Genomic DNA, 15,793 nt, shown 5'->3' with positions numbered 1-15,793 from the left:
ATCTGCCTCTCTCTGCCCCATCAGTACTGGGATTAAAAGTGTGCACATCTATGACCAGCTTTCTTTTTTTTTTTTTTTTTTTTTTGGTTTTTTGAGACAGGGTTTCTCTGTGTAGCTTTGCGCCTTTCCTGGGACTCACTTGGTAGTCCAGGCTGGCCTCGAACTCACAGAGATCCACCTGGCTCTGCCTCCCGAGTGCTGGGATTAAAGGCGTGCGCCACCACCGCCCGGCTGACCAGCTTTCTTAATCTTAATATACTGAGGTGACTATGGATGAAAAGCCTTCCAGGGCTACCTACCAGGACCACCAGCCATAATAAAAAATCCAAGTTCCAGGTTGTTCTCTATGTCATTGCATCATCCCTTCTCCACCACTTCAATGCTCAGTAAAGATGGTCAAGCATACCAATCCATTAGAGAATGAAACTGCCACAGAGGAGCCCGCTATCACAGTGCATCTTCGTGATCAAAGTGTCTCAGAGGCTGGGCGGTGGTGGCGCACACCTTTAGTCCCAGCACTTGGGAGGCAGAGGCAGGCAGATCTCTGTGAGTTCAAGGCCAGCCTGGTCTACAACGCCAGTTCCAGGACAGCCAGGGCTACACACAGAGAAACCCTGTCTTGAAAAACAAAACAAAAGTGTCTAAGAAAGGGTGTGGTGACAAGTCCCTTTAACTTCAGCAATCAGGAGTCAGGGACAGGCAGATTGTTGAATGAGGCTAGCCTGATCTATTAACAAGTTCTAAGCCAACCAGGGCTACAAAGTGAGACCCTATCTAAAAAAAAATAAATGAAATGAAAGAACTCATGTGTTAAAGGCTTGGATCTCCACATTTACGGTAAGGAGTGATTAGATCATTAAACTCTACCTCAGTGAGTTTATCCACTCATAGGTTCAAAGTTTTCTGGCATAATTGGAAGGTATGGAAACTTGGAGGTGAAGAGGAAATGGACTACTGGGAAACATGTTCTTGAAGGCTGGATCTTATCCAAGGTCCCCACCCTTCTTTTGTCTCATTCTGTTTCACAGCTGCCATGAGTTGAGCAGCTCTGATCCATCAGCTCTCTGCCATGAAATCATTTGCCTCAGGCCTAACTGACAACAAACTGAAACCCCTGTCAGTGTAAGCCACAACAAACCTCCCTCCACCCTCTCTTTTTACTTTTTCAAGACAGGGTTTCAGGCTGGAGAGAGAATCCAGCAGTTAAGAACACCAACTGCTCTTCCAGAGGAGCCAGGTTCAATTCCCAGCACCCACACGAAGCTCTTAACTATCTAATTCCAGGATCCAACATCTTCACACAGACAAACATATAGGCAAAACACCAATAAAATAAAAATTTAAAAAAAAAAAAAAAAAAAAGAGTTTCTCCATGTAGCCCTGGCTGTCCAGGAATTCACTATGTAGAGCAGGCTGGCCTGAAATCACAGAGTGACTGCCTCTGCCTCCTGAGTGATGGGATGAAAGGTATGGGCCACCGACACCTAGCAATCTTTCTTCTCTTAAGCTGCTCTTCTCAAGTAGCTTGTCACAGCAATAAAAGGCCAACGTGTGTGTGTGTGTGTGTGTGTGTGTGTGTGTGTGTGTGTATGACACTGCCAAATAATTCACTATAAAGTAGTTTTATCAATTAATATTCCCACCAGTGGTATGACAATTTCCTGTGCTCTACATTTTTACTGACACTTAATACTGGTGTTTTAATTTTAGCCTTTGTGGTAGTATGAGTTTAACTCAGGCGGGCAGTAGTGGTGGTGCACACCTTTTAATCCCAGCACTTAGTAGGCAGAGGCAGGTGGATCTCTGAGTTCGAGGTCAGCCTGGTCTACAGAGTGACCAGCCAAGGCTACACAGGGAAACAAAAAACAAACAAGAGTTTAACTCAGTAGGGTGTGGTGGTACAGACCTTTTACCCAGCAAGGCAGGTAGTTCTGAGTTTGAAGCTAGCCTGATCTACAAAAGGAGCTCCAGGACAGCCAGGGCTACACAGAAACCCTAACTCAGAAACGAAAAACCTAAAAAAATAATTAATTAATTAAAAGGCAGGTGTACCCGTCACATGCCTATAACCCCAGTGCTAGTGGGGTGGGGAAGGACACACTGGGTCTTGCTGTTTGTCAAGTTCAAGAGACTTGTCTCAAAATAATAAGGCAGGGTAACAGAACGGGTTACTTCACATCTTCCTCTGGCTTCTTCACATGCACAGAAAAATACATTATTACACAACCATGTACATATACCACAAACTTGTACTCATACACACACAAATCACAATGAAAAACTGAATAATAATAAAAATATATTTTAGCCGGGCGGTGACGAGGCAGGTGGATCTCTGTAAGTTCGAGGCCAGCCTGGTCTACAAAGCGAGTTCTAGGAAAGGTGCAAAGTTACACAGAGAAACCCTGTCTCAAAAAACAAACAAACAAACAATATATATACATTTATATATATATATATATATATCAAAACGAGGGATTTAAGAGGATCTAATGGCTGGATAGAGAAACAGATATATGATAAAACAAATATAGAAAAAAATATTAGTGGTAGAATCTAGGAACTGAGCATTTAAGTACTCTCTGAAGAATCCTCTCACTTTGCTGAGTGGTTTAATCTAATTAAATTTGCTAAATATGGCAATTCTAGAAATTCCTAACAAAGCTATGGAAAATTAGCATTAGGGGAAAGAAAATATGTGAAAGATACCTAGGAATGCTATCTTTGTAACTTTTCTGTAAATACAAAATTTTTAAATGAAAGGACACTTAAAGTAAAATTTTTTGTTTTGTTTTTTTGTTTTATTTTGTTTTGTTTTTTTGAGACAGGGTTTCTCTGTGTAGCCCTGACTGTTCTGGAACTCACTCTGTAGGCCAGGCTGGCCTCGTAAAATTAAGTTTCAAAAATATTTTAATAACACAAGAAAGTGTTACATTATAAAAACTGAACTGTGTAATTACCAGGATATTATTTTTAATGAAATGTATTGTTAAGCAGTAAAAAACTGAAAGAAAACATTAAATAGTGATTATCACTGGATAAAATTATTTTAGATTTTTAGTTCCTTTTGATATTTGTCAGAATTCTAACTTTTCTACCATGAACTTATTTTTTAATAATTGAAAAATAGAAAACAAGGGCTGGAGAGATGGCTCAGAAGTTAAGAGCACTGGCTACTCTTCCAGAGAATCTGGGTTCAATTCCCAGCACCCACATGGCAGCTCACAACTGTCTGAACTCCAGTTCCAGGGAATCTGACACCCTCACACAGACATATATGCAGGCAAAACACCAATGAATAGAAAATAAAAATCAATTATTAATGAAACAATAAATTCAAACTTCACTTGAGAATTTATGCTAATAGAAAGAAGGCAGGGGAGAAACTCATGAAATATAGGAGAAGTATAGCATCGTGGAACAGAGCTTTACTTGTAACAATCATACAACTGTATAGACTCCTGAGTCTGAAATACATACATGGTCACAGACAGCTCCTGTTTTCAGAAAGGAAAGGAGGAAAGGGTAAGCAACAGAGAAAGAGACTACTGCCCCCAGCAAGGGCACCAAGTTACAGATCTCATAATGACCTTCTCTGTCTACTCACTACTATGGTACCATGGCAACTGGGAACCACAGACTATTAAGGAAAGAGCACTGAAAGAAAATTTGGAAAGCTACTGGGGGAAGGAAGAAAACTTAGGCAAACCAAATGAGAAATGCCAAAAGAAACATAAAGCACCCTCACAGGCTGTCTATAAGTAAAGCCATGATAGGAACTGCAACAAGAGCCAGTTCCATACTTACCATATTAAAGCTTGACACAAACGAGCCAAGAGAGGGAAAAGGCATGTGACTTTAATAATGGTTATTCTCAATGTAAGAACTGTAACAATCATGGTACATGTTTTCTGTAACCAAGCCTTTCAACACTAAATATCCAAATTTTATGCAAAAGACTGAAGTTTCCCAGGCAAACCATTTTATCAAGCCAGGTACAGTGGGACAACCCTGTAAATCTAGCATTCAGGAGAGAAAGTCAGTATGATCTGGTGTTCAATGCCAGCCTGGGCTACAAAGCAACTTCAAGGTTAGCCTGAGCTTCATGGTTTAAGACCCTGTTTCAAAACCAAAACAAGAAAATCACCTCGATTAAGGATTACATGATAGTTGTAGGCTAAGGCAGGAGACTTTTGAGGTCAAGGCCAGCTTGGGCTACAAAACAAGGCCATGTCTCAAAGAAATTTTTAAGCAAACATTTAAACCACATTATATTGGGTGTGGCACATTTTATATTCCTTAAACCTTTAGCAGCCATTATTTAATTTTATCTCTAATCACCAGACTTTAATGAAGTCATTAAACTGATTAAAGCCATAAAACTCAAGAAGTTTAAGTGAAACTAAATAAAAATATTCCCATTTCTATGCCAAACAAAAATAGTTTATCTATAAGTAAAAGCTCTATTCTTCATAGATTTTAACAAAAATGGTCATCTTCATCATGACTATGAAACTGACTACATTACTAGTGGTAAGTTAGTGCCAAAATGGTGCCGCCACTTCTCAACCACAGAGTGCAGATGGTAAGTCTGCCTTTCTTTTTCCTTGCACCAGATAATCACTAGCAATCATACACGCGTTTCCAAGAATTATTAACTTCCTCTCAAACAAGTCTCTGGTCCCTATCACAAAAAGCAGGGGTGCAGGAATGGGATGGTAATATAATTAAAAAATTTAAGAGGACCAGATGTGGTGGTGTGTGCCTTAAATCCCAGCACTCAGGAGGAAGAGGCAGGAGGATCTCTGTGAGTTTGAGGCCAGCTGGGTCTAAACAGTGATTTCCAGGTCATCCAAAGCCAAAAAGAAAAAGAATCTTAAGTGAAGAAGGGCAGGGAGATGGCTCAGCAGGTAAAACCACTTACTGCCAAGCCAGATGAATCGAGTTTGACCCCAGAGCCCACACTGTGAAAGGAGAGTTGTCCCTCTGACCTCTGTATATGAGCAGGACACCTTTGCCTACGCCCACATAATAAATCTAAAAAAATTTTCTTCAAAAGAAATTCAAGAGATGTAAAATATAATGTGTGGTGTTGCATATTTGTTTGATTGAATGTATTAGAATTTGGATATATATTAAATGAGATGAAAAAAATTAAGATTTATCTTTATTATTATTTTTTGTTGTTTTTTTGAGGCAGGGTTTCTCTGTGTAGCCTTGGCTGTCCTAGAACTCACTCTGTAGACCAGGCTGACCTAAAACTTACAGAGATCCTCCTGCCTCTGCCTCCTGAGAGCTGGGAATAAAGCGTGTGCTACCAACGCCTGGCTTATCTTTAACACTTTTAATTATTGGGGGCAGGGAGGTGTATATGCACCCTTAACCACTGAGCTATCTTTCAAGCCTGAAATTTTGAAATAGAAAGATGGAGAGTTTTGGCAGCTTAGGTCTGTAACATGTCAGGCCCGAGATTTCATTCTACGATAAGCACACCACCAAAAAAGGCAGTTTATAAAAGTGTGCACAGTATAACCTCATTTCAGTAAAACGAAACGTATATGAGGTTAGAGAGGTGGCTCAGTGGTTAAGAGCACTGGCTGCTCTTCCAGAGGACCCAGTTGCATTCCCTCACAACTGCCAACAGTCTATTATAACTCCAGTTCCAAGGCATCTGACACCCTGTTCTGCATCTGCAGGCACTATGCAAGTGGTACTTAGCAAAAAACCCAGACACATAAAATATAAATTGTTAAAAAATTAAAACAAGAAGTGTGTGTATAGTATGGCAAGATGGTCAAACACTTGGCAGGCAGAAGCAGGAGGATAGCAGAGAGCTCCAGGACAGAGAGGGATATATAAGAAGACCCTGTCTCAAAAAGAAAGAAGAAAAGAAAGATGAAGATAAGGAAAAGAAACACACATGTGTAATATGGGTTTATGCATAGAAGAAGATTCAGAGGAGCTGAAGAAATGGCTCAATGGTTAAAAGCATTTGCTGTTCTTTCAAGAGGACTTGAGTTTGGTTCCCAGCATCTACAGTAGTCAGGAAATTCATAACCACCTATCACTACAGTTCCATGGGATCTAATGCCCTCTTTGGATCTCTGAGAGTACTGCCCTTACATAGCATACATATACCCAGACAGACACACATAGTCATAAATAAAAATTTAAGAAAAGAATTCAGGAGACTGGAGCTGGAGAGATGGCTCAGAGGTTATGAGCACTGGCTGCTCTTCCAGAGGTCCTTAGTTCAATCCCCAGCAACTACATGGTGGCTCACAACCATCTGTAATGAGATCTGGTGCCCTCTTCTGGCATGTAGGCAGAACACTGTATACAAAAAAAAGAAAAAGAAAAAAGAAGACGACGACGACGACGACGACGACAACAACAACTAAGGAAAGTATTAACAGTAATCTCTGGTGGGTGGATATATAAGCCTTTATTAATTTCCTATACTGTTTCATTACTTTTCAAATATACTTTCCATCCCTTTGAAGTAAGGCTGACTGAATTAAAGACCTGCTCAAAGAAACTGTTAAGTCTGATAGAAGAGCTGACAGTTAGGACTCTGACTGGTTTCCACATTCAGTCATGTGACCTTATGCACGTTATGTCTTAGTTCCCACTTGTGTATTGTGGGAATGATACCACCACACTTGCCTCACTGGCTGTGCTAAAGATTAAGTGTGACACTACACACAAAACAGCAGTGTTTGACATACACTAAAGCATTGATGAATACTATCTATTATTAGTATTATTTTCTAATCAGTCACTGAGAAAACATGACTGAGTGTTATAAGGGATGGGCAGTACAGCTCAATAACAGAACTAAATAAACATGAAGCCCTGGGTTCAATCCCTAGCACTAATACATAAAAAAGTGAAAAACCGAATAGGCTGTATCAGCAAAAGATAGGCCCCATCACTCAAAGCCAATACCAGATTCTCTACAAACCTTACCTTAACATTATTATATCCTAGAAAGAAATATATGCACAGAACTCAGTGTGGTTTTTTAATCTACAACAATGAAAAAAGTTATCTGGGATCCAATTCCAAACTTATTCATAAATAGTCTGTTTGGTGTCACAGGAGAAACTACAAGTAATTTCTAATTACAAAAGAGCTTTGCTTGGGGCTGGAGGGATGGCTCAGTGGTTAAGAACACTGACTGCTCTTCCAGAGGTCCTCAGTTCAATTTCCAGCAACCACATGGTGGCTCACAACCATCTATAATGAGATCTGGTGCCCTCTTCTGGCCTGCAAGGACACAGGCAGGCAGAACACTATATACATAATCAATAAATACATCTTTAAAAAAAAAAAAAAAGAGCTTTGCCGGGCAGTGGTGGGGCACATCTTAATTCCTAGCACTGGAGGCAGAAGTAGGCAGATCTCTGTGAGTTCGAGGCCAATCTAGTCTACAGGGCAAGTTCCAGGAAAGCTAGGGCTGTTATATAGAGGAAACCCTGTCTCGGAAAAAAAAAAAAAAAAAAAAAAAAAACAAGCAAACAAACAAATAAGAGAGAGAGAGAGCTTCAAAATTCCCTAGGTTCTTCTGAAGAGTCCAACATCTTACAGGCAATGATATCTAAATTCTCAATTTTCAAAAGATGAATGGCAAGAACATAATTCACTTTCACAGAGCCCACTTTGTCCTTGAACCCAGGCTATGGTACATCTTCCGCCCAATTCATGTGCATTCAGATGATAACAATTAGAGATACTTCCACATAAAGTCCTGAACCTGACCAGTCAGGTTCATATTATTTTATGGTGTTTACGAGAAAACTGAGAATGGAGTTTCAAATATAAACATGACATAGGTTTAAGAATCACAGTGCCGGGGCTGGAGAGATGGCTTACAGGTTGAGAACACTGACTGCTCTTCTAGAGGACCTGATTTCAATTCCCAGCACCCACATGGCAGCTTACAACTCTCTGTAACTCCAGTTTCAGGAGCACACAAGTGGTGTACAGATATACATGCAGGCAAAATGATCATATACATAAAGTAATATATATTATATTATATTATATTATATTATATTATATTATATTATATTATATTATATTATATTATATTATATTATATAGTAATATATATATATATAGTACCCTAAGAGGTTAAAGACCAAAATTTGGGGAATAATTTTGCTTCTACCTGGATTTTAACCAGGAATTCGGTATACCAGTCAGCCAAACTGTTTACATTCTTGTTTGACTGACAGCAAAATCATGTGGTGCATTTTAAGTATGCAGGACCATCTGACCTTAAGTGGCATCAAAGAAACTACCAAAACTAAAACAAATACGACAATTCTATTAGATGCCACCAAATCACATACTAGTTACCAAAATTAAGATGTATACATTTAGTCTTAACAGTCTTTCTTCTGAAATGTACAATTAATTAATGATTTTTCAGAGATATATCATCCTAACTATAGCTGATAAGCCCAGGTTGATCTTATCTAACAATTAAAAAGCCTTAGCAGTTTTTCTTTTTTCTTTTTCTTTTCTCTGTGTAGCTTTACGCCTTTCCTGGAACTCACTTGGTAGCCCAGGCTGGCCTCCAACTCACAGAAATCCGCCTGGCTCTGCCTCCCGAGTGCTGGGATTAAAGGCGTGCGCCACCACCGCCCGGCTTCAGTTTTTCAATGAGACTTACCTACCCCCACCAAGTTGTGACTATTTCCTAAGTCCTTATTTTCAAACACTTGGGTGATAAAGCTTAGGAAGTAATTTAGCCAATCTTTCAGTGACTCTGGAAAAACATGATGCATGTCTTCTCTGTCCCTAGAAAAGTCTATTTTCTAATCCTGCTTATCTATCAGACCACTAAAATGTTCACTTAGCACCCAACATGAAGATCACAGCAACTATTTCACTTTGTTTCAGATGGCCCTAGTTAACACTTGTGAGGAATAGGCCTGTCCCCTTAACCTCTATCACGCAGGGAAGATCAGACTATTCATTCTAGGAGCTGCTAGTAAACTCAACCAGTTTAGACTCAGTATTCAAAGAGTGAAAGCAGTGCCTGAATCATCATTATCTTCATTTTTCAGAGAGGAAATAAATTCAAGGAAAAATTATGGATTGCCAGTAGTCACATACAATTTAACTAGCTACAGATATCATTAGAAGTATTCCTGTCAAAAGAAAGAATTTAAGTTACTCCCAAAGACATTGTTATGTCCACAGATGAATTAGATAAAGAAGTCTTGTTCTATCTGGAACATTAGCTGAGAAGTCAGTGGAAACTGGCAACTGTCCTCTTCCCAGGCTGCTGATCACACTCCTACCCATGAGCAACAACCATGAGAGTTCTGGCAACAATGAGGCATCCAAGACATTGCAGCCACGCCACTGACCACACAGCCTCTGCCTGACAGCCACGGACCTTGGAAATGCTTGGCACCTACGTACTGCCTCAGAATATCATCAGCCGAGTTTCCTGTAATAGCACTTATTGCACCATTGCCAAACTCAATGTCCTAGTCCAACAACTAAATATTATGTTTCACATAAAATTAAGTTAGATTTCTCAAAGCAGTGCAACTTCAAAGACTTAGCACTAATCAAGTCTTTCTCAATAGGGGAGGAGTATGACATTTTGAGACAAATTCTTGTTGTGTGGGATGATATACTGCATTATAAAAGCAGTGATAGCAATGTTGAGAGAGGGTCTCTTTATATAGAGTTGGATGTCCTGGAACTCATTCTATAGACCAGGCTGGCCTCAAATTCAGAGATCTGTCTGTCTCCGCCTCCTGAACACTGGGATTAAAGGCATGCGCCACCTCCTCCAGTCCTATTGCAAAAGTTTTAGTACCGCCAGTCCTCTGTCCTCAGCAGTTCTCAACCCCACACACTTCCAAATGACTTTGAGGGGACAATACCACCAGTACTAACCTAAGGGTCAACCTAAGTGAACCATAAAGTAAACATGTTTGTATAAAGCCCTCATTTCTAGTCCCTGATGCTAATTCTTCTTTCTGACCTGAAGTTAGGTGAATACTTTGTTACTAATGCCAGAAAATCAACTTTATCAGAAATACTTACAAAAATTGTAAAAAAATAAAAAAATAAAAAAATTGTAAGGCCAGTAACCAGTAAAACAATTACAAAAATGCAACCAGGACATTTGAGTTTGAACTCTCAACCTCAACCAAGTTATTTTCCCTCATCAGACCTCAGTTTTCTCATCTAGTAAAACAAAAGCATTCGGCTAGTCAGGCAAGGTAGTGTGTGTCTGCAATCAGAGCAATCAGGAGGCTAAGCCAGGACAAGCCCAAGTTTAAGGTTGGCCTAAGAAGTAAGAGATCCTGTCGTAGCCGGGCAGTGGTGGCCCATGCCTTTAATCCCAATACTTGGGAGGCAGAGGCAGGCAGATCTCAGTGAGTTCAAGGCCAGCCTGGTCTACAAAGTGAGATCCAGGACAGCTAGGACTGATACACAGGGAAACCCTGTCTTGGGGGAAAACAAAACAAAACAAAACAAAAAACAACAAAAAGAGATCCTGTTTTGACAAATACATTTTTTAAAAAAGCACTAAAACTTATGTAAGTTATCTGTTTCATTACAAGTCCCAGGAATCATGAAGTAAACCATATTTAATTTGCTTTATCCTTCTGACCTCCATATAGCTTAAATGGGAGTGATTATTAATATACACTAACTGCTTCATCTTAGAGAAGCTAGGATTCCAAGCCCCATGGACAACAACAAAGAATTACCAGAACCAGTATGGAATTTTACTATAGAATCAATATCTTTTTTTGTCTTCTTTCATTTTTCTTTTTTTTTCTTTCATTTTTCTTTATTAAGAAATTTTCTACTCACTCCACATTGTTTTATTTTTCAAGACAGGGTTTCTCTGTGTAGTTTTGGTGGATGTCCTGGATCTCGCTCTGTAGACCAGGCTAGCCTCGAACTAAGATCTGCCTGGCTCTGCCTCCTGAGTGCTGAGATTAAAGGCATGCGCCACTACTGCCCGGCCTAGAATCAATATCTTGATATACAAAAAGGAGCCTAATTACTTTATGATCCATTAATAACAGACTATCAAGATAATAACAGTAGCAGCACCTACCCTAACTGTGTTTATCTAGGTTAGAACTATAATATTTATTCTCAGTGTACATTAGAATCACCTGGATAGCATTTTGTTTGTTTGTTTGTTCTACTCTGTGTGTGTGTGTGTGTGTGTGTGTGTGTGAGAGAGAGAGAGAGAGAGAGAGAGAGAGAGAGAGAGAGAGAGAGAGAGAAGAGAAGAGAAATTTCTAGGGATGAGGTTTATTTCCTAAGGTTTACTCACAAATAAATGCATAAACACATGTGACCCAAACTCTTTAAACCTAAGAACTGAAAAGCAAATGACTAAACTAGTTATCTAATCAACCATCCGTCAAAGGGTATGGCCGCTCATCCCAGTATCCCAGTACCCCAGTAACTCTAGTACTCTAAAGGCCAGGGCAGGAAAATTAGGAGGTTAATGTCTGCCTGGGCTACATAGTGAGTTTGAGGCCAGCCTGAGTTACATAAAGACCCTGTCCCAGAACAAAACAAAACAACAACAACAAAAAAAAAATGGTTACTTTAACATGAATGACCTGGCACACACCTGTAATAACCTACACTTAGAAGCTGGAGTGACGAAGATCAAGAATTCAGGGCAATTTGGACCTACATTAGACCTTGTTTCAAAAACACAAACAAAAAAGGCAAAATGTCCCTAGGCACTGTGTATGGTCCCAGCACTCAGGAAGCAAAAGCAGGAAGCTCTCAACGAGCTCCAGGCCAGTCTGCTCTATATAAGAAGTTTCAGTCCAACCAGGGGTAATGGAACCCTATCTCAAAACACAATCAACAAAATCCACAAGGGCTAAGGATGTGGATCAGTGGTTGAGTGTTTGCCTACCATGTGTAAGGTCCTGGGTTCAATCTCTAGCACTGAAGGGGTTGGGGGGAGACTACAAATTTAGCCAAATCTGCAAAATTCCTATCAATCAATGAAAGTTACAACATTGTTAATCAAAGTACTACAGAAGCTGAAATTGCTCAACCTAACTTTCATTCACTGGGTCATATTGAAGGACCTAGTATGTATAAAGAATGGTAAAAAGCTAGGAGGAATATATAGGAAAAGATAGTCCCCAAACCTGAAAAGTGCATAATTTCCTCGTCAGAAGATGGGCCCAGTGAATGGAGGTGACGTTAATATGTTCTTCTTCCTTTCAGTACATGAGAGTGAAAATAACAAGAGAGTAAAGACATTACCCATGAAGCAACTCTTCTCACCTCATGTGAAAGGCCAAACCATCCTGTAAAGCAGAGATCCCCAAATCAGAGAGCGTATCTGAGCTGACAGAAGCTGGTGACAGGGAGCCCTCCTTCTCCTCTAGTAGATCCAGCTTGACCAGGTTACTGATCTCATCTTCCGAGTTGTCTTCGGACACAGACCCAATTATGAATCGGGAGTGCTGGTTCAGCTCCAGAGTTTTGGCCAATGGAGCTGGTTCATCCATTATTCTTTCAAAATAAGCTCTCAGCGCTATGGGGAAAATGAAGAGAAAAGTAGGTTATAGGCAATAACGTACAGGTGAGGACACTCAAAAAGAGTAAGTCATAAACCATAAGCGGCTCTCGGAAATAAGACTGAGTCTGAGAACTGGTTTCCTTGGCTACTCTATTCCAGCACTTTTGTTTCCTCCAAGGGAGGAAAAGAAAGATCATGGTAACTATGCTTATAAAATAAGTTTTATTTTTCTCAAAAAATATTTCTCACAATCTATAAGCTATTCTCCATCTCTTACTCAGTGATACTGAATGGATAATTATGATCGATGGAAACCTTTCATTGTAAGCGAAAGCTGCTGTGAGACTGTGACTCCTCTGTAGCATTGTGGGTAGTGAGTGCTAAGAGTTTAGGGAGACTGGCTATTGCTTGAAACTCAGTGTTTACACTTCATAATGATCTCCTGGTTCCAAACACCATGTAATGAAAAGTTATGAATTTTATTAAGCACACACATTTAAAGTAAAACAATAAACAAAAAAACCTTGTGTTTCATGAGTTTATTTTTCTCAAACTGAATATTATAAAAATCTACCCCCAAATATTATTTTTGTTGTTCAATTATGTGCACAGAATTGGTAGAGGAAGTGAATCTACCACCAAATTTTAAATCTGTATTCAAAGTAATTTGTATCATCTCAAACACTATTTTTCTAGATATAGGACCTTACCAGTCAAGATTAGCTATTGTCAATAGCTATTGTCAATAGCTAACAAACTTAACCAAATAATTATCAGTTCTTGGACCTATCTTAGACCAACTGTTTCAGAAGTTGTAGGCTGAGGTATAATAGTGTTTTAACAAAACCTAAAGCTGAAGAATCACTGTGCTGCAAGAGAAAAACAACAATAACAAATTGCCAGGAATACAAGAAAATATAATAGGGGAAATTAAGAAAAAAGAAAAAACAAAATATCTGAACATTCTGGAAGGGAGCTGAATTACTTATTTTTGAAACTAGCATTAATAAATACAGAAGTGAGGCAATGAGGGAGGGGAGAAGAGGTATAAAGGAAGGGGCAGAGGAGAACAAGACAGGATACCATGGGGGAAGTAAGACAAAATACCACTTTTTATACTATGCAGAATCTAGATTTAAACGTATCTCTGTGTGTATATACATGCATATCTATGGCATGGAAATAGAAAATGAATATTTGAGGTGAGAAAGGGGACCAGTAAGAGTGGAAAGAGGGACTGGAAAGGGCAGTGCAAGGGTGAACGTGAGTAATATACAATGATCTACATGTATGATAAATGTCTAAATGAAACCTATTGTTTGTACATTAAAATAACAAAACAAAAAACAAACACAAAAGTTCTAGGTCAGAGGAGTAACTCAGTGGTAAAGCACTTATCTAACATTTAGGAGGCCATTTCAAACCCCAGAAATGGGAAAAAAAATTGTCTGAATTTGCTATATAATTACATTGTAATATTATATTTCTATCTTTTTCTTTTTAAGTCTCCAAATTGTATGGAGTTCAGTCTAAAAGAAAACCAAATCATTAGAAGAAAAAAAGAGAGTTGGGAATAACAGGCAAAGAAAAAGGGACATTCTAACATATTGACCACTTGGAAGAATATTAAGATACAGCAGTAGAAAATCAGTTTTTTGGGAGAGGGCAAGGAAGAGACAGCATCTCATAGTCTGGCTAACCCCAAACTTCTATAGCCGAGTTTGCCTTTCTTGCCTCTCCCTCCTAACAGCTGGGACTACAGGTGTACACCACCACATCTGGCTTACACCTGACTTTACAAAGGAACTAAGGCACAAAACATGAACACTCTAACTTATAATCTGACTGAAATTTGATGGTCACAAAAATTAAACTTCGGGCTGGAGAGATGGCTCAGAGGTTAAGAGTACTGACTGCTCTTCCAGAGGTCCTGAGTTCAATTCCCAGCAACCACATGGTGGCTCACAACCATCTGTAATGAGACCTGGCGCCCTCTTCTGACCTGTAGTCATACATGCTGTATACAAAATAAATAAATGAATCTTTAAAAAAAAGAATAAAAAATTAAAAAAAATAAAATAAATTTAAAAAAAAATTAAACTTCATAAGCTGGAAGAAGGCCATTGCTAATAAACTAGGGTCCCCAGGCTATTGAGTGAAAGGCTCAACACAGCCAGCTTTAAGCTGTCCTCTCCTTAGCTGCCAGTACCAGGCGGCCTTTCTAAGGCTGCATGGACTGGAAACAGCTCAGTGTTTACCAGCTCTGATGCCTGCCCAGCAGCCAGCACCTGTACTGCTCCCCAGCACAAGCATGCACACCACCAGAAAGGGAGGTCATGCCTGGAAAATCACTGAGTAGCCGCCCAGACACTCTAGAAGCCACCACAGCCTGTCCCATTTCCATTGATTCTAGTCCTAAATTAGAGAGAAAGTAGTGGGTCATCACCATGGTCAGACTCCTCATTCACTTGCCAATATTCTTCGTGAAAGACAACAGAAACCCCACAATTGAACATCTTGGCACATGAAAATTTGCATTAAATTGTAAACATAAAAGAGTATTATTGAAACTGACCTCTTATAATTCTTATTGTCTCAGCAGATATCCACCTCCAAAAAGAACTAAACAAAGAGAAAAACAGAGATTTGAAAGTTGATTTTTCTGTTTAATACCAACTTTATGTCAACTCTAGTTTTATTCAGTGTAGTACAAAAATAGTAAAATTCAAAATATCATGTTTTCTTGTAAATATTACTTAACTTGAAGTATAATGTTCAGTAATTAATTATATAAAACAAAAGCATTTCATATTCAGAAACTTTTATTTCTAAGCATACTAAACAACAGTTCAAGCTTATTATTTCATAAAATAGCTTTTCTGAAAAAAAAAACCTATATTCAAATGCATTACACTTATTACTTCTAATACTTCATTAAAAAATGAGGCAATAGGGAGAAAATAACTTGATTCTCTAAAACTCAGGTTGAGAATGTTTCCAAATGGTCATTAAGTATCCACAAAGACTAGAAACCAGGGAGAGAACATTCCCACCATACTAAATCCGGAAACTCTAAAAGACAAAAAGAGTCTCTACTTCCCAAATCCTAGGTTTACTTCTAAGCTAACAACATAAAAATATTCAGGGAAGAAACTCTCCATTTTAATTATGGATAAGAAACATCTAGAAGCTTTCAAAACTACCCATGTGGCCCATGCCTGCAATCCTAGCATTTGAAAGGTA

The 15,793-nt window shown here is 39.0% G+C and overlaps 1 protein-coding gene across 5 annotated transcripts in view; it reads right to left on the bottom strand.

The window, feature by feature from the left end:
• The window catches only part of Acaca (acetyl-CoA carboxylase alpha), a 268,884-nt gene that overhangs the window by 191,711 nt on the left and 61,380 nt on the right, over positions 1–15,793 (bottom strand). For 4 of the 5 annotated variants that reach the window (XM_006983168.4, XM_006983169.4, XM_006983170.4 and 1 more), the window contains exons 2-3: positions 15,126–15,172; positions 12,313–12,565 (exon numbers count right to left, since the gene is read on the bottom strand). In XM_006983168.4, the coding sequence (XP_006983230.1) occupies positions 12,313–12,565; positions 15,126–15,172 (300 nt within the window). The remainder of the gene's footprint in view (positions 1–12,312; positions 12,566–15,125; positions 15,173–15,793) is intronic. The other variant, XM_076543058.1, reaches the window with a different exon arrangement.

Source organism: Peromyscus maniculatus, chromosome 8, assembly GCF_049852395.1.
Source record: "Peromyscus maniculatus bairdii isolate BWxNUB_F1_BW_parent chromosome 8, HU_Pman_BW_mat_3.1, whole genome shotgun sequence".
NCBI lineage: Eukaryota > Metazoa > Chordata > Mammalia > Rodentia > Cricetidae > Peromyscus > Peromyscus maniculatus.
Note: the sequence above shows the minus strand (reverse complement) of the source record. Positions and strands in the feature narration are given on the sequence as shown.